Source organism: Rhamphochromis longiceps, linkage group LG15 (assembly GCF_057381845.1).
Source record: "Rhamphochromis longiceps isolate RC_006_pf linkage group LG15, R_longiceps_female_GT1.1, whole genome shotgun sequence".
NCBI lineage: Eukaryota > Metazoa > Chordata > Actinopteri > Cichliformes > Cichlidae > Rhamphochromis > Rhamphochromis longiceps.
The window spans coordinates 21,098,964-21,124,206 of NC_140571.1; the positions used below are offsets into that span (position 1 = coordinate 21,098,964).

General features: G+C 40.8%; 1 protein-coding gene across 10 annotated transcripts in view; it reads left to right on the forward strand.

Annotated features, from left to right (window-relative positions):
* Positions 1-25,243, forward strand: part of afdna (afadin, adherens junction formation factor a) — a 122,770-nt gene that overhangs the window by 46,799 nt on the left and 50,728 nt on the right. For 6 of the 10 annotated variants that reach the window (XM_085381913.1, XM_085381914.1, XM_085381912.1 and 3 more), the window contains exons 6-16: positions 788-945; positions 5,142-5,226; positions 5,431-5,571; positions 10,251-10,345; positions 11,097-11,344; positions 15,741-15,810; positions 17,020-17,090; positions 17,201-17,268; positions 19,917-20,122; positions 22,109-22,129; positions 25,042-25,187. In XM_085381913.1, coding sequence (XP_085238039.1) covers positions 788-945; positions 5,142-5,226; positions 5,431-5,571; positions 10,251-10,345; positions 11,097-11,344; positions 15,741-15,810; positions 17,020-17,090; positions 17,201-17,268; positions 19,917-20,122; positions 22,109-22,129; positions 25,042-25,187 — 1,309 coding nt within the window. The remainder of the gene's footprint in view (positions 1-787; positions 946-5,141; positions 5,227-5,430; positions 5,572-10,250; positions 10,346-11,096; positions 11,345-15,740; positions 15,811-17,019; positions 17,091-17,200; positions 17,269-19,916; positions 20,123-22,108; positions 22,130-25,041; positions 25,188-25,243) is intronic. The other 4 variants (XM_085381916.1, XM_085381921.1, XM_085381920.1 and 1 more) reach the window with 2 other exon arrangements.

The following is a 25,243-nucleotide window of genomic DNA, read 5'->3' on the forward strand; positions in this document are numbered from 1 at the left end:
ATAACATGCGGATTAGCGGCCCACTTTTTGTTGTTAGTAAATTGTTTTCACTGCTCATCGCTAATTACTCACGCCCACATCAGCTGCTTCCCAGAAGTGCCATATGCCGTTGGAGCGTCTCACGCTGACATGTTTACGCACACAGACATACGTCGCGGACGTGCCGAATGAATGAAACAAGCATGCTGACTGGTTCAGCGTGTGACTCAGGCATTACCTAATCACTCTGCCAGACAGACAGATGGACGAGTGAACCGGCTTTAAAAACGGCTCAAACCACCGTCCGCATGCACATGCAGCCGGTGAGGCAGGACGGCCGGTGGTTAGACGGTGACGTTCTCCCGGCAGAAAGCACTATTTAAAAAAACAAACAAAACACCCTTATTTTATGTAATGAAAATCCTGTTTGCTCTGCTGAAGCCTTCTTTTGTGGCATTTACAAAGGTGATCATTTTCAGTTGACACGTCCCCGTTACATGGCTACATGTTCCACCAGATGAAAGTTGTTATAAGCATTACGTTATTGCTTTTCCCCAAACTCATCTAAAAGTGTACGCGAGAAAGTTTAACGTCCAGGTCAAGCAAGAAATGATAGACCGAGAACCGATGGTGACAGAAGTTTGTAAAGTGGGAGTCTGCTAGCACCATTACATTGGCTATATTAAATGCAGTCAAAAATTAAACTAAAGGTGAAAAACACCCAAGTTCACTGAAGTAAAACTAGAACTAGGTGTGAAACAGTATTTAGTGCTTTTGCATTCAGAACTAACACACTCCGTCTCTGCAGGAGGCACTTTGAGGATATACGCTGACAGTCTGAAGCCCAATATCCCGTATAAAACCATCCTCCTCTCCACGAGAGACACAGCTGACTTTGCTGTGGTGGAGGCTCTGGAGAAGTATGGACTAGAGAAGGAGAACCCCAAAGAGTACTGCATTGCTCGGGTAAGTTTTCTTAAAAATCTGTAAACCCATCTTGTCACCTTCTCACGCTCCCAGTAAACACATTCATCAACACCATAAAATCTGCTTTGTTCTCGCTAAAATTAAAATCGAGTTAAATTAGGTTTAGTTCCTCCAGCTGCAGCAAATTCCATCAAACCCACGTTAACAGTAACAGAGTTTGAGCTTTTGTCACAGTTTAATATGTGATTTTATTTTTGAGGACACTGCGTGATGTTCACAGCTCATATTTGATCTTCATGGTTAGAGGTGTAATGTTTCCAAAATCATGTTTCCGTTTTGCCAGACTAGCATACTTTAACAACTCCACATGGGACTCATCGTGAGATGGGACATTTGTATCGCCATTTCTGTTGTCGTCTGAGAATTGTTACACCGTTAATCCTGCTTCTCTGCACTATACAACCTTGACGCTCCGAGTTCAGTAATAAACACCTTTATCATCCTCCTGAGAGGCTGTGGAAAGTTAAGTTCACTGTCATTGCCACAAGGGTCACCACTGCTGTCAGTAAACATTGTAACAGCTTCCAATACGAGGAGCATGCTATATATCCCACCTTTAAGGCACATTTTAAACACATTTTCTCTTTTTTTTGGTTCCTGTTTAAATGAAGATGACTAAAAGTTGGAAAAGAAAAATCCATGCCCACTTCACAGGAATGGCAGATTGAAAAGGAAAGCTTAAGGAATGCAGCTCAGTTACTTTCAGACTGAGTGCCACAGTAGCAGCAGATGCTCTATTATATCAGCGTGTGTGTGTGTGTGTGTGTGTGTGTGTGTGTGTGTGTGTGTGTGTGTGTGTGTGTGTTAGACTGTGACGGTGAACTTGGCTCACAGCCTGTCTCCTATCTGTCCTCTCAGCTTTTGCCAGTCGTATAAAACAACTGCCAATACACTGGAAGATCCTCCAGACACACACACACACACACACACACACACACACACACACACACAGGGTTACTTTTAAAGGTACCTTTTCACTTTACAGTGTTGTTACTATCATGAAGTGATCTGTTACATTACAGGGCTATCTACTTAGAAAAGTAACTCATCAGCGTGCTTTGCTTTACCAAAACTGCACAGCCCTCATATGGTTACATTGTACAGAGGCTGTGTGATCTCATACAGAGTTGACATTGGTAGCACATCGTAACCAGTAACAAGCTCACTAGTTTCCCTTTTCAGCTGAGCTAACTTGTTAGCTGTTGTGTGTTTGGAGCTTTTCCTTTGACTAGTGTTACTGCTGCGAGGTCTGGCCTGTTGAAAAGGTGTGTCCAGCACAGTTCAGCTAAACTCCCTGCACAGATCTCCAGTACTTCCTCAGTGACAGCTTGTTGTGTAAAAATTGCCTTAAGTAATTAACACATTTTTGACAGGACAGTGTGCAAAATGGAGTGATGTGTTTAGAGGCTGAGGCAGACTGACTCATCCTTGGGTCTGCATCGTTAAGTGTTGTTCGAGCACAGGCCAGTGTGGGAGTTTGGGACAGTCACTGACTGTGCCTAGTGCGAGTTCACCCTAAAGTGCAGGGTTCAGGAGGTCAGCAACAATGAGAAATGCCAGAAACTGGTAAACACTATCCACCCACTCGTCCTTTTTTTTTTCCTTATCTGCATCATGGGAGCATTAATCTAAACACAGCTATCAAAAACTAACAACCACCACTGCCTCCAGCTCTTCTGGAGAGTTGAAAACTAGCTGTTGCGTCGTGTCTGTGTAGGTTCTCAGTCGTACAGGTCATGATAGTCTAAGGCGCTGAAAAAGAAGGCGACTGGATTAAGTTTTTTTTGTTTTGTTTTTAATCTTTCATCCTGTGAAACAATCAAGAAACCTCTTGGATTAGAGGTGAAACATCTTCAAAAAACTTGAAGTCCAGTCACCTTCTTTTCAAGCTCTGTTTTGCATCCTGTGACTTCTCTGGAGACGTTGTCTTGTCAGATGTAGTTAAATGACCTCATCTTTGAGGCTTAAAGGAGCCTGAACCACATTACATCAGTCATTCTGTGTGTAAGGCGGGACTGAGATTACACAATATTGTTGTTTGTTGTAATGGTTAATGTGTCAGGTTAGAAGATTATAGAGTTGGAGACATGATGAGCTCCTCGTTGCTCCCCTATTGGCTTTTTAAATTTAAGTGATATCATCAGGATGGAAATGCTGGCTAGGGATTTCCAGTAAAAAAAACACAGTGGTGACGTTTATGATCCTGGTGATCTTCTTATTCATTGATTTTCACATTTCCTCCATCAGCTCATATTAGTCAAGGTCACTGAAGTTGAGGAAAACTCTTTTTTTCCCCCTTTAACCTTTGTGCAATTATCAACCTACAAGGCTTTTGTAGGTTTAAATTGGACTTTTTGGAGGCGAGGACATGTGTAACCTGTAACCACCACCACAGTTAGTCTGTCTTTTCTGTCTTTTTCACAAAGTTATTTAGTAAATTCATTTGGGTTTTGTTGGTCTGGAATTTTATGCTGGACGAGTAGAAGGATGAACTGTTGGAACACATTTGTTCCATGTTGCAATCAGCTGATATTGTGTAGTAGGGCTGGGCGATATGACCCAAAATTCATATCTCGATATTTTTTAGCTGGATGGCGATATAAGATATATATCTCGATATTTTTTTTTAAAGCCATAAGTTAAGAACAAAAAGAGTTCTTAGTCACACTGTGTCCCAGATGTCACACGGGCACTTTTATTTACATACAGCGTAGATGTACATGAAGAAATTACTTAAAAATAAATTATCAGCATTTATTAAATAATCATGGTCCATAAATAAAATAAAACAATGTTGTTTTTGTGCATAACAAAAAGCTCACAATTGTGCAGTCAAATTGTAAACTAATAGACGCTGAGCATAATAACAAAGAGACAGATTTCACTGCTCACCACGTCTCTGAACAGGTGCCATTTGTGGTCCTTATACACACACAGTACGGTAATATTACGTTGAAGCACAGTACGTATCACTCCGCGAAGCTCCTCGGTAGCCGTAATCCTCCGACAATCCATCAAGCGGTGCAGCTCCGTAGCTTAGCAAAGTCATATTAAAATTTTTTTGACAGATTGCTGAGCGCTGTGTACCACATAAAATCGGTTCGCGGTCAGTAAGCACAACCAGAATTCATACATAAGGCGCACTGTCGAGTTTTGAGAAAATGAACGGATTTTAGGCCGTGCAGCTCCTCCGGGCTGCATGTCGTTAGCGCGGTTAGCTCGTTAGCGTGGTTAGCTCGCTAACACGTTGACGCCGTCCAGCCCCACGCACGGGACGATCCGCGGTAACTCGCTAACGGAGATTTTCCGCTTTCATCTTGTCATTGCCTGCAGGTGAAGCTATGGGGGAGGCGAGGCCGAGTAACGTTTCGTAGAGACAAAAGTGGACGAAAGAGAGGCAAACCTGCGGCTCCACAAGTATAATTATAACGTAACATAGACTATATCGATATAAACGATATTGTCACATCTTATATCGCGTATGAAAATATATCGATATTTTTAAAAAACTGGATATATCGCCCAGCCCTATTGTGTAGTCTGAATCCAGACAGCATTCAGTGGAAACAAAGTTTTACAGCCTGTATTTATGATCTTTTTCTTCTGGTACAACCCATAGCCACAGGTTATGGTAAGAGCATAGCCCTGCCAGTTAATTAAACCCTATGCCCCTTAGCTCACCAGAACTTAGCAGTACTGCAGATGCTGTAGAAGCCCACTTGTCGCTCTCCCACTTTCCATTGTTCCCCCACTTGTGAACATCATCCTAAGGTACTTGAGATGCTCCACTTGAGACAGTAGCGCTTCCTCAAAACAACCCATCTCTTACTGAATACCAGGGCCTCAGACTTGAGGGTCTAATTCATCCGCTAATGCATCTGCTCTCCACTGAGCTGCAAACTGAACCAGTACAAGCTGCAGGTCAGCACGCATTTTTAGACGGTGTGATGTGGAAAAACAGGATTAGTGGCTGACGTCTTTTCTTTATATTGTGTCTTGGAAAACTAGTTAATGGGGATTATGGACCATGTGGACATGGGAAAACAACCAATTTCTAAACTGCAACATCTGGAGATGTTATAACATGTTGTTTAATAAGTCCAATAATAAGCACAGCTGCATGAAATGTGAATAAACTTTGAATTGATTTGGTGTTTGTCTCCTTTTATTTGCAGCAAGATGATAAGTCGGGCAAGGAGGTGATTCTGGACGATAATGAGTGTCCACTGCAGATCTTCAGGGACTGGCCTGCTGATAGAGGTAAAAGACACACTCAGGCACTTGTCCCCTCGCTTCTTGGTCACTATTGCCCCCTGCTGCTGGTTTACTGAAATTACAGATTTTTTTTTTTAAATGTTTATTTTAAATGTAATTTTTCTTTGACCATTGATCTTCTTACTGTATATTAACCTGTGGAATCTCTACTGCGTACAGGTAGTAAAATTTAGTCTTCCTCATTTTCAGGGGCATTAGTGTTCCAGTTGAAGAAGAGACCTCCGGACTACCAGGGGAGGAAGGGAAGGAAAGTGGATGACAAGGGCCTCAGAGGGAAGGACAGCTCGCTGCCTCCTGAGAAACTGCCTTATCTAGTGGAGTTGAGCCCAGGTAGGACCACAACACTATCATATGCGACCCTTCATCTTTGCTGTCAGTGTCGGTAGGCATTACAAGTGACAGCACCAGCGGAAGCAGCTTTTTTTTATTTTTATTTTTTTATTTGTTGTTGTAATGGCAAACAGTGACCAACAGGTTGCAGTGTAGCTGCATTAAAAAACACTCAGGTTTGGTCAAAGGTGAGTCTGTCTTCGTGTTCCCTGCCGAGGTGAATGAAGCACATTATAATGCGGCTACATTATTGCTCCCACATCTTCTCACCACTTTCAGCTGTGTTGTGGTTTCTGTTCCTGCCACTGCAGCATTTTGTCAGTGTGTAAAAACCACTGCGGGCGGTTAACGATCACTGAAAGCTGCAGAGAGCTCTTAAAAATAGCTGGAGATGTTGGCGCGTGCTACAGCTGCTTGACTTTCTTTTATCCCCCCATCAGAAAGAGCTGTAGCTTTTAATATGAATTAAAGTTTCCAAAACACACGAGTGCACTGTGAGAAGTCACAGAATAAAAAAGACTTGGACTTTAGATCTTCTCCTTTATGCTTGTTGCACTGAGGTTATACCTGCCTGAAGGGTTTCTAACATAAGATAATTCTTTATTGGGGAAACATCTGGCAGTTCTTGAGGTTAAAGTGTAAAGTTATCAGACAGAGATCGGTAAGAGTTATATGTAGGTGTTGTTAGAACAAAAATGTGTCTGTCCTCAGTCACAGCAGCTGAGATCACTCTTTTAGACCACTCATGTATAATGAATCTCTTCATCATCATCATCATCATCATTATTATTATTATTATTATTATTATTATTATTATTATTATTCTTCAAAGGGGGAAAACCTGTCCTAATCTTAACAGCCACATCAAAGTCTTTATCATATTTATTTATGATGAAGATGATTTAAAGAGCAAAAAGGTTAAACTTACTATGAAAAAGCTTCATTTGGTGAATTATAGGAAGTTTCTTACTGATGTAAGAGTATACAGGACAGAGACCACTCGTACTGTAAGAGGTAAGTTACAGTGGTGTAATAACAGCTGGAATGCAGTACATAAAACCCCAGATTATTTGTTTTGAGAGCCTTTCGAAGGGCATTTTGGAGAAACATACCCATGTCCTGTTAAATATGACACAACCCTAACAGCTTGTTTCCTGCTACTGATCCCTCTCTTTCTTTATTGGCCTTTTTGTCATTCTTCCTATCATGCCATTAACCTATCAGACCCGTTGGTGAACCCAATTCTTATTGGCACTTGAACTGGTTTGAACTGTGGTGCTGGAATGATATTGGCTCACCAGTGGGCCCTATCCAGGAATGTACTAACACGTCTACTTCATCTACTGTAAGGTTGACGGGTCACTGACTGTGGAAGATTGCCAGGATGGGAAATTGATTTGGTGGCTTGTCTAAATAACAGCTGCTTGGCAAAGTGTGTGTGTCTGTGTGAGGAGAGAGAGAGAGTGTGTGTGTTAATTAACTGGACTTTAATCCACTTCTATTAAAGAAAACACTGAGGTTACCCTGTAGAAGGCTTAAGATAAAAAGAAATTTGTTGTAATTTTTTACTTTTAAATGACTTTCCAGTATTTAAGTGATGTCCGGGCTACTGAGGGAAGTCCTATAACCACAAGCATACCTCTCAGTGCGTTTTCTTCATAGATTGTATTTAAAATATGGACATAAGGGATGTCTCAGCCTCAAGCTGACAATTGTGTTACCATCTAAGCTTTATGAAGCCAGATATGACGAGCAGAGGGCAAAGCTGACTGTGGGGCGTAGGCGAGCCCCTATAAAGCATCACAATAGACGACTATTTGGGTGCTCTCCCCATTTTACAGCCTTTACGGCACCACCTGATTGAATGAACACCACTCTGTCTGCTCTTGGATTTTAAACTAAAACCAAAATTTGACACTTTAAAAAAGCAGACCATTAAGCTCAAGTTTGATCCTAAAAACACGTGAGGTGAGAAATAAACCACAAAGTCACCAAAAATAACACGTTTAAACAGATAAAGATGCTTTCACCTCAAAGTCAGGGCAGGCAACATAATGTCACCAAAATGCATACTTGTTTGGATCAGTGGTTAAACTGTTGGGAAGATCTTTTTTGTTATGACCTGTTTTAAGATACATACTCTGTAAACTAGAATTTACAATTTACTTGCAGTGTGCGTTGTCATCTACACACTGCTTTGTTTAATTCATTTAAAATTTGGACACTAAGACAAATGTAGACAGTGAGAGCCCTTTTAAAATATTGTGTGTGTGTGTGTGTGTGTGTTTGCCTGCTTTCCATGCAATTAACGGGTTAACAAGGTATTTTTTTTCCCTTCCTTGCTGCATTTTCACCCTCTGCTATTTGTCTGTTTTCTTTCCCACCTTCTTTATGGCATGGTGCGTATGCGTGTGTGTGTGTGTGTGTGCGTGTGTGGGGCCTGTGCATGTCTCCTCCTACCTCCGTGCCTGCCTGCCTGCCTAGGGCGAGGGAATCACTATGCCTACTACGCCTATCGGCACCACGAAGGTAAAACTCTGCCGCACCTGTGTGTCTGTTGGTGGGGTCAACTCATTTGGCCAATAGTGGTCAAACAGCCCTGATACATGTTTTAGATGTGATTTAGGCACTAGTACTGAACAGAGAGGTTAGGAAAAAGTGATTTAAACAATTTATTTACATTTTACATGAGTTATTTAATACTTTCTGTATCGGCATTAAAAACAGTCAATAACAGCTTAAATACATTTTAGGATATAAAGTTTTGATAAGAAATAGGATTTAACATTATATCCAGCCAATCGCAGGGAAAACTGAGACCTTTTTGGAAGCATTTTTGCAGATTGACATTCATTTTATTTGAAGGGTACACGAAACTACTAAATCAATTTATTTCACCAGTTGCTAAAAGCTCACAAATGAACTGATAATAATCGAAGTGACGTTTCTAGTGAGTTACCTCATAACTGACTGAAAGACTGAAGAAGTCAAAACATGGGAATTATACTTCTGTGTTAAATCTACCTGTAAAATAGTCGTAACTGAAAATCTTTCTGAAATCCTGCACCATAATGTTCGATGTTACCTGAAGTCCACCTGCATAGAAATGTAACCACATGTCACTGCCAGTGCAGCCTGCACAGGTAAAACGGAATGCTAGAGGCTGCAACCATCACTGGCATCTATATTTCACACCAGAAGTCTAAATCGAGCATAATGCCACACTGTGAAAAATGGTGTCTGTAGACTGCAGTTGCAACCGTGTGACCTCATGATCTTGCAGCACTCAAAGATGACCATCAGCTGTGTCTTCAAAGTAGCTTTGATAAAATGGCAAAAAGATGGAGTCGGTCTGCTGTCACTGTTACTGCAAATTCAATGGTCATTAGGCAGCTATATACTGTTACTTTCAACCAAAACCTCATAGATGTGAAACATGAATTTAGGAATTATTCACAAATAGTGCCATAGTTGCAGCAGGATGTTGAATTTCACTGTTAAAGGATGGAGGAACCTTGATATTATGTAGGATTATAATATTGGGTCGATGTTAAAGAGCCATGATGCAGAGACGTTGTGTTCATTGTTGTGGACCAACTCTGACTGATTGCAACATGTTGGCAGTCTCTGTGTTAATAAATTAGATGCAAACCTGCTAATAATCAGGTTGCCTTTGCAAGGGGCTCTGTGCGGTCGCAATCAGGCATCTGGTTTCTGCAGCGCGTTCATTAAGCTGCCAAAAGGGAAGGAAATTAAACGCGTTTATCAGCCACCGTGTTTTTGTTTGGTTTTTCATCCTTTTAGTTGCAGACAGTTAGCCGTCATATATCTACTCGTGTCACTGAGCCATTAGAATGCCAAATAAATTAGATCCAAATATTCTAAAAAAACAAACTAATATGCAAGGGTGGCTCCTATTCAACTTAATTCAACAATCACGTAGATGAACATAATGTGTTAGCATCTAATCTCTAATTAATTAATTTCAAATTCAAAATAATGATGATAATGGCATCAGTCACAAAACAATGAATAACTGTTGCAATATGAAAAGTTATAAATGAATAAAATAGAGAGAGAAAGGGGAAAAAAATGACTGAGGGTCTAAAGAAAGTGAAAGTACGCCCTCGGCTCCTCGTGATTACCGTCCTTAAACCTTTAACTGGCACAGAATTGATGGAAAAAACAAAACCGAGTCGGTATAGCAGAACCTTCTAATCTACGGAGATCTGTTATATTAGCTACCTTTTGACTACAGTATTATTTTTAGAAGATGGTTATATGTGGGTTTTTTTCTGATACCCTTTCACCCCCCCCCCCCCCCCCCAACCCCCCACAGCAGCCAACATTTTATCCCTTTCCCTTCACTGAACTAATGCCCTGCTTTGCTTTTACTAAACCCCTACTTACTAATATCAATAACTGCACTGCAGCCCCACCAAAACCCCCACACTCTGTGCCACATTAGCAGTGCATAATGCACAGCTCTCCATATGTCACTATGTATTGACTCTGTACTGTAGTAATGCTGAATTGATTGACTGGGATTTCAGTCAATCAGTGTATGTGTATGTGTGAGTTTGTGTAGTGAACCTGTATGCCGTTTCTTTAAAATGTGATGTGAGTGCAGCCTTACCTGGTTTCTAAATCTGAACGTGTGTGTGTGTGTGTGTGTTCAGACGGCTCAGACTCTCGGGACAAACCCAAGCTGTATCGGCTTCAGCACAGCATCACTGAGGTCGGCTCAGACTGCACAGACGACGGCGCCATCCAGGTAAACACCCCATTAAAATACAAAAAATTCCAATACAGACTGTAGAATACTGCACTATATAAACTGCACATATTAATGCTAGAATTTTTCTCTTTTTAAAAAAAGTACTACATTGCAATTTTAAATTAAGATTTCTGTCTTTCTAAAGCTTTCAGTATTTGGGAAGAGCTCACATGCTGCCAAGTTTTGATGCCAGTGCATCCGAGCACTGATGCAAACCCTGTGGAGTTCCCTCACACTCAGTGTTCCCTTACACACACACACACGGTGTTGAATTAACTGTGCAAACATCATGACGTTACTGCAGTTTAAAAAGCTGTCTTTAGATATGATTCAAATGAAAAGCAAAGAGGTGTAGCTGGTGGAGTGAGATGCTGACCAGTGGAGGTTTTTGACCATAAGGGCCATTACACTTGAGCAGCTGCAGCTAACTGTTGTTTGAAAGTCGATCAGGTGAAAATCCAGAGACAAGGTCAGCATCAGGCAGCTGATGATCATTCCAAGGTTAATTTATGATACTTTTACTTGGCCGTCCTGGCTCGAGTTAAACTAAACAGCAAGGGTGTTTAAGCTGATAGAGAGGGGAAACGGTGCACAGCTCTAATGGGAGCTTGAAGTCAAGTGAAACTGACTGCAGAAGAGTTATTTATTTATTTATTTTGCCAGAAGCCAGCCCGACTTACAGCTTAAAAGTGGAGTTTTAGCCTGATGCTGCTTATATAGCTGATATACTTGCTGTGTTTGTCTTCAGCTGCTTGGTCCGGGGATTCTGCCCCACCACTGCAACCTCATGCACAGCGAAGGCATGGTGACTGTGACGCCGCACGGCCCTGACGCAGACACATTTGTAGACGGGCAGCGCATTATCGAGACGACTGTGTTGCGTTCTGGCTCCACCATCCAGTTCGGTTCTGCCCACGTCTTCAAATTCGTGGACCCGATGTTCGACCAGGGAGGGAAGAGAGAACCGGCCATGCCGAGAGGCAGACACAAGTCTGGGTGAGGAATGGGAAAAGGGTTTGTGGGTGTCTGAATGCAAAGTTTTCACCTCAAACTTACGGACATCCATTCTTCTTACTATCCCTCCTTCTTCAATGTCTGTACACACAGTTTCCCGAAGCCTACCAACAGTAAAGAAAGAATAGGGTGTTATTGTAAATGAAGGGAGGGTGAGGTTTGGAGTTGGCAGGCGGAAGCAGAGATGAAGGGAAGGAAAAGTGGGAGGAGGGAGTCTGGGATGGGGAGAGCAGGGAAATGAGAGGAAGAGCGGAGGTCTGGGGTTACGGCAGGCAGGCTGCCCTCTAATCTGATCAACATGATGTTGGGTGTGGCCTCCTCCTCGCTGGAGTTTCACACACTAACGGGAGAAAGACGGAGGGCATACAAGATAAGAAGAGAAAGGAGAGTGTGAGAAAGTTAGGGATCAGTGAAGGAAAGGAGAAACAACTTAAAAGTCTTTAATGGACGACTAACACTGAAAGGAAGAGAGAAAGAAGGAAGTCTGTAAGTACCCAAAACACTAACTCACAACTGTGGGTGTGTTTCTGCATGAATTAGTTTCTACAAATGATTCAAGAAATTGTCCTTTATCTTTTGTAGCACTCTTTCATAAGCATGTGCTCAGTATTTTCTAAAGCTCACAAGGTCATGAACACATTTAAATTAGTTTTTTAACAATCTAGAGTGTAAAGTTTGCCTCTGTAAGCTTTGCCTTCAGATGAAATAAACCTTAAAATTATTTTGGAGTAAAATGAGCATAACATTTTTGCTTGGCTGAATTTAATCCACCAGCCTGGGAGTGTTTTTTTTTTTTTTATGTGTTTAAGAGCTGGTTTGTTAGGTTTGAGCGCTTGCTGAGCAAACACAAAATTATACATCAGTGCAGCGTTTTAAAAGAGAGCTAATCCTGTATTTAGCTGTGGGCTGTGACTGCTTTCACAACATGTTCCTCAGAGGCTTTGACACAGGTTTGCATTCCAGTTAGAAACTCCCATCAGGTGATTTTGATTAGTAACCTCAGCTATAGAAGAAGACCTCAAAATTCATGTTTAATACGAAAATACAGCTCACAGTGCTCCACATGTCAGCAGCAAAATGTGACAATAAAATACTTCAGCTTAAAAAAAAGAAGACTCGGGATGAATGAAGTCCACAGACTGTATATATAAGATCAAAGTAGCCACTTGGTCTTTTATATACAGTCTTAATGTTGGTACTTTTGCTGCTCAAGAGTCATAAATCTCTTGCTCAGCCTGTCCCAAACAGCAATACATTATATTTGTCAGACATTTCCATTAAAAATGCTCTAAAGGGCTCCAGGAGCACAGGCATGGTTCAGATCAGCGCAGGTCAACTACAGCTGTCTATGTCTGCCGATTCAAATTCTGCCCTTAAGTTTAAGACTTGGTAGAGTCTCATTGGATGAGTTTTACCCAGTGTAGAGGTGTTATAAAGGGAGAATTTATCAATAGAAGCCAAAAATCTTTTTTTTTTTTTTTTTACAGGCTTTAAATACATTTTTAATGTGTGTGTTTTTTTTTATTTTTTTATTTTTAAAGAGTTAAACATCGTGCATTAACATTTGTAATTTCTAGCTATAGGATATAGCATAAATCGCATAGTTCATTCTTACTATTGATGGTTTTAACGATAGGCAGCTGCATTTAGCCGGTTCTGCCTGTCCAGATACAAACATGAGGAAGATGAAATTAGCTTCCGGGTCATGGATATAGTGGATTTTTTGTAAGTTAAAGAGGTCCATATTTCCCCCAGGAGTTACAGAAAATGTGTGAATATTGACCTTGCCCCAAAAGAAAACCCATTTTTATTTTTCTATATAAGCAAGAAGTACACCTGTATAATCAGATTTCTCAATGGTTCAAATAATACTTTGGTCATTTTATTAGATTTTTTGTTATTGATCAGCTCCTTTGGGAACTTTTTCAGTTGTCAGCTCAGTTGGAGGCATTGTGAAATGATGTTACGAGAAATGAGAACACTGAGGAGTTATATTAAGACCAGGGATCATTTTGTGCAGCTCAGAAAAGGAGAAGTTGTGGATGTGGATCTCTGTGGTTTTCTGGGCTGCTTTCCAGTGTCCTGCTGCACAAACATACCAGGATACCTAGCCACAGTCAAGCTGAGGACTCATCATAATGTTTAGGCCAATTACTGCAGTAGTTTGGCGAGGATTCTTTTTTGGCGTGGTTCAGATGATCTTGTAAGGGAATGAGTGTTTGATCCTTTGATAATCTGCTCCCTCTTAACTTCATCTGTATTCACTGTCAGTGAGTGAGAGAAAAACATGAATGAAACCAGCCAGAAGCCTTAAAAGGAACTTTAATCTGTATCATGTTTAATTTGAGATCATTTTAAATAAATCGTTATCAGATCCTTGTGCTGTAATCTCAGTACGCATGACACGGCAGATTCACATTTTAAACACTGTTTTTCATGTTTTATATCATGATAACAGCCTTTTTTGGTCTGCATGTTTGACTTGTTAGCAGCTGACAGAAGTGTGGCACAGATGCAGGATTACAATAGTACGCTTTCTAAACAGAGAAATGAGGCGAGTTGCAAGAAGACTGTTAGTGAGCGGGCGCAAGGTTAAGCAGCACTGTGGTGTGTTTGTTTTGAATTTTCTGTCAGAGTAGAGACTGCCAGAAAAGGCAGATGCTATTGCTGTGTGCTCATACTGCTATGACGCAGTCTTGGTTCTCTTGAAGGTTTCTTCCTCTTAAAAGAGCGTTTTGTTTTTTCCTTCCCACTGTCATCAACTGCTTGTTTAAAAGGGATCATTTGATTGTTGGGGTTTTTCTGTACTATTGTAGGGTCTTTACCTTGCAAGATGAAGTGCCTTGAGGCGACTATATAAATAAAATTGAATTGAAAGTGACCATTTAAAATGATGGCGTCTTGGAAGACATGCAAGGATGGCAGGGTGAGATGGTGGGCCCAGCTGAGTTATCAAATAATAGCAGCCTTATTGGTTAGAAAGCTGCATCCACAGCCGGTATAAAGATGGACAAAGATTGAAAAATTACACCTTCATTCTTTTTAATGGCCAACAGGACTCAACTCCTCTGATTGCAGAGGGTTTCTGGTCGTATAGAAGTCTAAGTTGACTCTCACCTTCCTATCTCCAAGAACTCTGTAAACATTTTTTCATTACTTTAATGCATGAGGCCTTATTTTTGTCAAACACTGAGTGCATTTTGTAAGTTATAGTCATCCTGAGGCTTTTCCAGGGTTATCCAGGATATGTGTGTGGTTTCACAGTCAGATCCACACCTCGTTCACCGCATCTGGTTTCAAAAAACTGATAGTGAAAACACTCATTTTGAGGCTTCATAAAACTAACAAACAGGTGGCATCACAGTGGCTCTCTCCAGCTATTGTACAGTACAGCTAAAACACACAGAAAGCCTTCCTTGGTGCTAATTAACAGACCAGAACTGAAGCACAAGCTTATTAAATGGTCTGCACTTTAAAACAGAGTTTGTGAAAGGGAAAGCCTATCTGTGGAGGCTAAAACATGCTTTTTAATGCAGTGACGTGGGAGCCTGTGGGGTTCGACTCGCATTTGAAGCCAGTCCCAGGTGGCTGTTAGAGGAATTGCAGTCTTTGGCACATCTACATAGTATTTATTTTCCAGCTGCGGAGGTTGTGGCTTTGAGCCTGATTCACATGACTGTCTGGTTTCTGAGATCACATGACACCTGTCATTGATTCCCACGCTGGGATTTGGGACCATCTTGTTAAAGATGTTAGAATCTGTTTTCAAAAGCTGAAAACGGCAGCATCAGAAAGATTTTAATATTTTATCTGTTTTTACTGGAGTTATGAGTTTGTTTGTAATGTACTTCATTTGATTAGAAATTTAGTTTAAGAAAGAAAAAAACAATCAGTCTACTTTCTCTGTCTATGTTGATGCTGGTAATGGTTTAACCTTGTTTGGCTGCTTTTGTTTATTGTGTGCGTGATGGAGATCTCCGTGTCAATGACATGAAGCACTGATGCTTTGTGTTTGTGCTGTGCTCTTTATTCTGCTGTCTCACACACACACACACACACACACACACACAGACACGACACGACACGACATCCTGGCGTTGCTGTGAGTTAGGACTCGTGGCGTGGCTTCTCTATAACTAATTAGACTGTTATGTAAGAGTGTGCATGCATAAAGCGAGCTATCTGTGTGCAAATATCAGCGAGTATTTTACTGCCTCTCACGCCCATCGCTCTCCTCTGTGACGGTGAGTTAGATAAGCGAGCGTGTGTGTGTCTGGATTTAAGTCTGCGCTCTTGTCGACGTCAGTAATGAAAAGTCAGCTGTGGAGAGCGCAGTTCGTCATCTGAACCTCTGAATGTCTGTGTCTCCCCGCTGAAGCAGCGTACCAGAAACCACCTTCGACCTTCACGGAGACGTCCACAGTGGAGGAGCCCTGCCTACCAGCAAGGTAACACACACATGCACACAGACAGAAAAAGAAACACCCACTCATTTTCGTGTATATACTTTATTCCATTCAAAATTCTCTCTGCTCTGCTTTCTGCTCTCAAACACTTAAACACTATGCTGTTAATATTTTTATGTTTTATCTGTCTGAACTTTTATTAAGCAGACTGGCTGAAAGTCGGGCATCATCATATTTTTGTTTACTGCACTGCTTCTGTGGTGGATTCTCCTTTTAAAGTTGGTTTCAAATAATGACGTTAGTTTATGTTCAAGTCATCGCTGTTCAGGCTGCTCTAAACATGCCAATTTTGACAGTTTCTTTTCCCCCTGCTCTGTATGATGCCTTATCTCAACTATTGTCAACACAGGTGCACAGCTGTCACAGCGAGCACAGAAGCTCCACCCACCTACTATTTAAGCCTTATTTTTGCGAGGGGGAACAAAACTACTACAGTAACTAGTCGTGGTAGAAGAATTCACAGATTTAAAAATATGGAGCCAATCTTATTATGATAATTATGCACACCAGTGGTATTTATCAGTATCTTTCAAATTTCTTTGCAGTTAAATGTCATTTATAGAGTGACTAATCATGACACATCTTAAGGTGTTTTATTTTCAAAGGTAAAGACTATGCACATATTATAAATATTATAAAAACACAATGATTCCACAATCGTCCGCGAGAGAGCTGCTGATGACAAAAAGGAGAAAAATGACTCTCATGGGTTTTCCAAAAATAATTAAGTCTTTTGTTGATTATCGGTGTTGATTTGCAGATCTTCTTGAGTGCATTTCATCTAACATTTAACTCCAAAGAAGTTTAATTCAGATTATTTAAAAATCTGATCAAAGCCACAGATTAATTTTGTCATTTGATTATTGGTTTGACTAACTGCAAAAGCTCTGGAGAAGCAGCAAAACGTTTTTTAAATGTCAAACTCAATACAAAGAAACAAAAACTTGATGAAAAGTGGAAAAAGGGTTGTCATGTTGCTTTTGCTGTAGTAGTTCTGCCAATAAATCTGACCCAAGTCACCATTGTCGGCTTTCCCAGACAAAACTCCATGACACCATAACTTTGATTTGTTTCCCCACGCTGCATTTAAGCCTCGTAGGACTGTAGCCAGTATCTTTAAAATATAATAAGGGACAAATTTCCGTATGTTAAGTTGAATTGAAGCTTCTTTTTTTCTCTGTGTGTTTTCAGAGCTCAGGAAAGCTGGACATGGAGAGAGGAATGGTCAAACCCATGATCAGAGGAGAGCAGCAGGACAGCAGGTCAGACATGGTTTCCTCCAATACCCTGGATTCTCTTGATCCTCATGCTTATCCTTTTTCTCCCCTCTGTATGGATCTCCTCTCCTCATGGTTTGAATCTGTCTCATCAGGTCTCAGGATATTTCAGCAGACAGAACAGAGCTGACTCTTCCAGCCAGCATCGAGTTCAGAGACAACTGTGAGTGTTCGCGCATCACTTTCTGCCTCTTCATTCACCTCACTGTGTCAGTGACACAGTCAATAGCTGGAAACTATTGAACCCTTTCAGTTCCCGTCGTAACGTCCTGGACCGACAAACCTGACCTGATTGCGCTGGAAGTAGTGCTGCTCAATAACGGTATCATGGTTAATGCAGGCAGTTCAGAGGCTTTTCACGTTTTCTCTCACCTCGCCGACCTGCAGCGATGAAAGGCTGAAAGCCATTATAATCATTAAAATCCTATTTGACGTTGTGGCACAAAGTCAAGCACGTTCAGTGGTTTTTGCTCCTCGTTTCTGAGCCTGCTTGTGATATTCTTGAACAAGATCTGCGGGTGCAGCCGGGGTGAAGGCGACTCTCCATCGCTGCTTTTTGAAGCCAATGTGGTTTTATTTGATTTATCAGAGTGTGATCTTCAGCATTGGAGGTCGACACCTCCAAATGTGAGACTGTGAAGTGCCCTCTCTGGGTTGAAAGGCAGATATCTCAGGATGTTTTTCGTCGTCTTGTAACAACGCCGCTGGAGGTTTTGGGGGCATGTTTATCTGGGAGGAGACCCTTGGGAACTACAATCAATTTATAATCACCAATTAACCCTTACCCCATGCATGTTTTTGAACTGTTGGTGGAAGCTGGAGTTCCCAGACAGAACCCATGCAGACACAGGGAGAACATGCAGGCTCCATACAGAACGGAAAAGACTGGATTCAAACCCAGGAACTTATTCCTGTGGAACTTTTTCTGTGAAGCTGGCAGGTTGAAGACCATTTCATGACTGGCCTCAAAGGGTTTTTATTGTTCTCTCGTGCACCTTGAACGGTGGAGAAGTTTGGTGCTGTGGTGCATGTATGAAAACTGCTACATCGGGGTGTTTCTGCCTTTACATGTCAGAGTACATTACAGAGATTAATATTAAGCTTCATGATTTCCATCTCTGCGTTTTTCTGAGCCGTGTTCGAGCTGTGCATTCCTGTTTAATAAAGTAATAAAATGAAAGTTCTCCTTTTTGTCTGCCGGTGTGGAGGGAACCTTAGAGCTGGACTGAGTTGTCCTAATCCCCGGCATTTAATTTTCTAATGTCTCTAGTGAATCCTTTATTAGATGATTTCAGAACTCTTTGTTGCTGTTGGATGTTAAATTCATGATAATTGAGTTCCAGACGGCAGTGCAACGTTTCGTTTCCCACGCTTTTTGTAGCCACGAACGCTTCGAGCCGTTTGCTTTGTCTTCCGTTTATTGACTCTTCTTCTGCTCCGGGCCCGAGTCTATCAGCGTGCACGCTCTGACAGTGCTACAGTATATTTGGCACCGTGTGTGAGATCATCTGTTTTCCAGGCAAAAGATGGTTTTTGGTCATAAAGTGGTGGAGACTCTCATACCCCACAGTCCTCAGGGAGCCTAACCATGTGCTGTAAGAGGCAGAAAAGGTGCAGTAGTCTCATCTTCAGGTTTTCATATGGAGTGTTGTAGCTGCTAAAGTGCAGCTGCCACTAGTTTGGCATCGAGTTAAAACCGAATGACTCTAAAGTGAGGCAGCTGGTTTCATTGGTGTTTTCAACATGACACGCATGTGCAGCCAATATCTGCACCGCCAAAGCGACTGATACAAACTGCTTCCCACAGCTCAGAGGCGGTGTGGGCCGACACTTCGAACATGCAGTTTGATTTATTGTGTGCAGTCATTTCTGCCTTTACATACAGTTTTTAATGAGAGATGATATATAAAACCTTTGCATTCATTAATTACTATTATCAGCTATAATGATGAGCTGTTATTCCATGAAATAATAAAAAAAAAAATCAGCTATAGTGAAAGAGTTAAACAGGTGGAGATTGTTGTCAGAAGGGGCAGGAATAAATGAATGAAAGCCAAAATAGATGAATAAAAACATGAATGAATTGAATAGTAAACTAGAAGTCTAATAAACAAATGAATATTATTATTGTTATTGTTATTATTGTTATTGTTATATTAAAAAATAGACAATTCAGAAAAGTTAAGTTTTATTTATCAGTCAACACAGTGGGGAAAAGAAAAACGACTGATGAAAGCAAAACGAAACCAGATAAAAAAAGAATAAAATGAGAATCCATGAATGAATTCATCAATGAATGGCTGAGTGGGTTAAAACAAACAAACAAAAAAACAACAACTGGATGGATGGAAACAGAATAAATAACAGATGAATGAATAAAGCCAGGAACCAGTTGCTGAATGAACTGACAACACAAGGAGTATCTGAATGAAATGCTGAATGAAAACACAGGAAACAAATAAAACTCCTGCTTGCCTCTTTAACACATTTCCGGTGTTTTCTACTGTAGGACTACGATAAAGTGGCTGGAAGTAAAAATGCTCTGTAGTCATCAGTTCAGTTCTCCATTGTTTTGGTGTCTAAGAAGCCTTTAATTCATGTTTTCATAACCCAACTCACCCTTTCTGCGTCAGACTTCGTTGTCTCACCCATACACGTGACCATAACCATGAGTTTAGTTTGTGGGGGATTACTTAAGCTGCATGTTTATTAATTAATTATTAATTAATCACGTGAAATCTGTTACGTCCTCTGACAAACAGCGGCTGCCGCAAAGATTTTATCGAATGTATTCTCTCTGTGTCCATCCAGCTGAAGACACCTTCCTCTCTGCCATCATCAACTACACCAACAGCTCCACGGTTCACTTCAAACTCTCGCCCACGTACGTCCTGTACATGGCCTGCCGCTACGTCTTGTCGCCCACCTACCGGCCCGACATGTCGCCGTCAGAGAGGACGCACAAGGTCATCGCCATCGTCAACAAGATGGTGAGCATGATGGAAGGAGTCATCCAGGTCAGTAATGCGTCTTTTAAAAGTCTTTTCACTGTAATTTTTAAAAGCAGTCGAATCAAATCATCGATTAATTTGCACGTTATCTCGTTCTCATGCTCCTCCTGCTTTTGTCGAATATTAGGTGACGCTCAGCGGTGTTCTTACAAAACTACATTTGTAGTTGTTGTAAGCTGTGTGTGTGTGTGTGTGTGTTTGTGTCTGTGTTTGTGTCTAGCAGCTTTTCTCCACAGTTGTGCTTTCGATTCTGTTTGTCCATCACTCAGTGTTACACTCGAGATGTGAAGCCTGTTGTGACTCAACATGGAGCTACTGTTACTTAAAATGTCAAGTTTGATGCCGGTCTTATAGCCGTTTTTTGTAGGGGAGGGAGGCGGTGTCAAAACAGTAATTTTTAAAGACTTTTTCGAGATCTCCTCCTCTAAATAAAACTACATAGAGGTATCTGTGTTCAATATTGCGTTAAGACAAACATCTGCAAGAAGTTTTAATAAACATGCTAAAAATGCCTGGTTTTAATTGAAACAGTCTGTATGGAAATATGAAAAAGGATTAAGACTTTCACCATCTGTTGAAACTTTTTGTTAACTCTGGGCCACGTTAAAAACAGCCAGAAATTCTTTCTCGTTTTCCCAGCAACTTCAGTACCTCATATTTAAGCGGTTTTTAAACCAATTTTGATACTCCAAGTTTCACAAGCGTCATATCGCAATGTGGGATAGATAGCTGGGCACAAGTTATAGATTATGAAATCTTTTTACCTATACTTTGATGGCAAGCTCATCTTCTAGTTGCGATCCCTTCACAGAAAAGAAATCCGTGTTCAAATGTTCTGTAAATTGATTTAGACACATCACATCGATCAGTTTCATGTCCTAAACAGGTGTGGGGAACTTCAGGCCTCAAGGGCCGGTGTCCTGCAGGTTTTAGATGTGTCCTTGATCCAACACAGCTGATCTAAATGGCTAAATTACCTCCTCAACATGTCTTGAAGTTCTCCAGAGGCCTGGTAATGATTGATTCAGGTGTGCTGACCCAGGGTGAGATCTAAATGCTGCAGGACACCGGCCCTCGAGGCCTGGTGTATACTCTATAAAATATTTATAGCATGAAGTTAAGATTTTGCATTGCTTAACTAAAGTTACTGTACAAAATAAAAGATAAAAGTGATCCTTGCTGGGTTAGGTGGGAGCACGATGCCACATATGAAGCAGAGGATCTTAGGAGGGGAAAAGTAAACACATAAACACCTACATGTTTCTTTTAAAGCCTCCAGCTTCCAGTAAAGCCATTACTGCTTTTATTTGTTTAGCCTGCAGCAAGCTATTCATTGTCTTTGGCATGCAGAAAAGTTCTAAAACACAAGCACAGACTCACAAATTCACACACAAGACTGTAAGACTATTTCAGTCTGTGTAGTAGGAGTTCAGCTTTATAGAGTTTCAGGAAAACTATCTTTAGCTACAGACTGAGAGATGTGGGAAGCTTGCTTATAAACTGCGTGTGTGTGTGTGTGTGTGTGTGTGTGTGTGTGTGTGTGTGTGCGCGCGCGCGTTTTCAGTTATCATCTGAACATTAATCATTGCATACGAGACACTAATCCAGCAGATCAGGATATTTTTGGAGCATCTCTTTGGGATGTTCCTCGCCAATAACAGTGCTCGCACTCTCTAATATTTAATCCTTGTTAGAGTGCGGTTACAATAGTGTGCTTCAAACATTTTATGCAGCTTTTAGTTGTAAAATATAAAACATTGTATACCTCGTTCACTTTTGCAGTGTTTTCTTTAACATTTTTTCTTTTCCAGCTGACCTCCATCACTTCACTTTTTTGAGGATGGCTTTACATTGTAAACCATAATCATCGTGTGTGTCAAAGTGTATCTGTGTGTCACATAGCTGTCCATACTGTAGCCGTTGACGTGTTTTCTCTCTGTCCTGTGAACGTGTCCTCTTCCTCCTCCTCCTCTTCCTCTTCCTTCCATCCAGGAGATTGCTGAAGGGGATCAGGTAGGATAGCACATCATGATACGGCTGCTAAAGACTCGTCTACCTCTCTCTCCCTGGCTCTGATGCTCTCTCTTTGTCTCATTTTCTTGGGGTGGGTGATGTGGGTAATATTAATTGTGCAGTGCACCTTATATTCTGTACTCGCTACTGTTAATGTGAGCTGCACAGATTAGCAATGCCAAGAGCTTTGCAACTCAATACTTTTACTGTATTATCCACAGTTTTCAGAGCTGTTTTTCAGGAACATATTGCAGAGGAAATAAAACAGTCGATCACGTTTGCCATGGTGACAAAATACTACTGGATTATAGTATTGTTCTCAGTGTAGGTTGATTTATTACTCCCAATAGCAACAGAAAAAATGGTTGTTGTTGTTATTATTATTATTATTATTATTATTATTATTATTATTATTATTATTATTATAATGTTAGTATTACATTGTAACTATTAAGTAAAGAAAGATAAATAAATACTTCTGTGTTGAATCGACATAAAGCCTGTTTAAGTGACCGACTCGTGGTCGGCGTTTATATGTGTGCATGGTGTGTCTCCGTTCTTGTGCAGTCACTCCCAAAACACTAGTTATGGGTGTTTTGATGTTTTTCAAACCTATTCACTGGATTTGAAAATGGAAATAGCAAAAAATGCATTATTGTAGTCATTTTTATTTAGTTTAGACTTTTTGCTGTTAATTTTCAGGCAGTTTCTGTAGTGAGGTTTTCTTGTTTCAGTTTCATTTTATTTAAAAATATTTTGTTTTAGTTTAATTTTATTAATTTAAGAGTTAGTTTTTGGCTTTTTAGTTATTATTATGAGATTTATATCAGCGGTAAAGTACAGGTATTTCAGGTATTTAAAAAAAAAAAGAAGAAAAAAAAGAAGCCAAACTTTTGGAAAGCGGTTGACTCAGTCTTATAGACAAACAATACAAAAACTAAGCAAATTTCTTGCTATCATTTTTTCCTAGTTTGTTTTTCCCCAGGTCTGTTTATAATTTTTATTTTAGTTAATTACATTTTGGTCACACCTATTTTTAGTTAACTTTAATAACCATGGAGGAGAGTCACAGTCGTTGCGAGCTGCATCAACGTGATGCGTAGTTGTATTTCTAGTGAGGTGCACATCAGGTTGCGGTTTATGGTTACCTACACCATATCTCTAACATTGTTAGTTTTGCGTCAGAGTTTGTCTCGTTGTGCACCTCTGGACTGCTTTAGGACAGCTTCTGTTTTTCAGATTGTTGTTCATGTCACAAAGTTGGAGACAGTGAGCTGCAGTCAACATACATTTTTCTGTTATGCATCACTGTAGGTGGTTCAGTAATCTCATTCTATGTACTAAGGAAACAAATAAGTTGTTATTGCATTGCAAAGCTTCCTCTACGTGCATGATGGGTCTTTTTTTTTTTTGCGCTGTGCTACTGCCAGCTGATTTCAGTCTGAGTGAGTGGAAATGTGAACATTAACGTTATTGCATGAAGGGGCATGGACACGATGGTTAAATGCTCAGCTCGGTGATGATCCTTAGCTTGAAAGTTGTTTGTTTGGTGTTCGTGGTCGAAGCGAGACTTCCACAGAGTGATGATCAGGATAACAGTGCGCATGGATTTGAAGATCTTTTTGATCGAAGCTCGTATGTTAAATTATTTCTTTACCTGAAACCTCGACTCCAGACCAACTGGGTAAAAAAAAAAAAAAAAAGCCAACACATTTTAATTAAGGCGAATCAGATAACATTTAAGCACTGGTGACGTAAAATCACATCACCAACCTCATCAACCCCTCGGCTTTCCTCTATTAATCTCTGCCCCCACTTCTCTCTCCCTGTCCTACTTTCTTCTTCTCTCTCTATGCTTTGTTTCTTTTTGACCAGCCCTTCATTGTTGCTGCTGCTTCTTTTTCTCCATTCTAACAGAGATGATGTAAAATACCGCCGTAATAATGCATCCTACCCCACAGCTGGAAAACTAAGCAACAACAGCAACATCAACTTGACTAATTCCATTCAGCTTCCTGGACCTGCCTGGTACTAAAAAACAAACACACCAAAGAAAAAAAACAAAACAAAAACAGAACAAAAACCAAAGCATCCACTTCTCTCCATCATTGCTCAGTCTTTAACTCTGGCATCCATTTTTTTGTTTTGTTTTTTTGTTGTGACCTCACATCTTGCTTCTTCTACTCGACGGTGTGGATGAGAGACAAGTCGCGTCCCTCTGACCTGCTCCACCTCGTCTGCTTCATTTGTCTGTTTGGATGTTCATTTAACGTGTTCAGCCATCCATCTGTGTTTCATTGTGGATGCACTTGGCTCCATCTCTCATTGTCTGGCTGTTCTGAATGAAGGGTTATTATTGTTATTATTATTATTATTATTATTATTGATATTATTATTATTTTCTTTTCTTTGTTCTGTTTTCATTTGTTTTTCAAAGGTGGGGATAGATGAATGCAAGGGACCAAGCTTTGCACAATCCTCTCTCTCTCTGAGCAGTGGGGATTTTAACCAATCAGCTCCTCAGACATCGAGCTTCGTCATGATTTAAACTGTGAACTAAGATGGCCGGTGTCTGTCGATCTGATGAATGGGAGAGAAAAGGAGAGGTCACTCTTGTGTAAAACAAAACTATCACAGAGCTCACGACACTTTGTTTGTGTTCACCGATCTGAAAGTGATGACCACTCTTCTTCTCGACACCCGGTTGGCTTAGAGGGAGGGGTGGGCGAGGCATGAGTCTATCCCTTAAAGTAACAGCTGCTCCTTCTTGCTGTCACTCAAACAGAAACCCCTCTGTCCTCCTCCCTTCTTTTTTTTAATTTTTACCCTTGAGTCTTCCCTGGACACTTCTACTCTAACAACTTCTACCATGTTTTTCTTCTTTGTGTGTGGTTGTGATTGGTGCATTACAGAAGCAGAAGAACATCGCGGGAGCACTGGCTTTCTGGATGGCCAATGCGTCCGAGCTGCTCAATTTCATCAAACAGGACCGAGACCTGAGTCGCATTACGCTGGACGCCCAGGACATCCTCGCCCATCTGGTCCAGATGGCCTTCAAGTCAGTTTGTGTTTGTGGATGTGGGTGTGGGTGTAGATAATAAACTGTGAACAAAG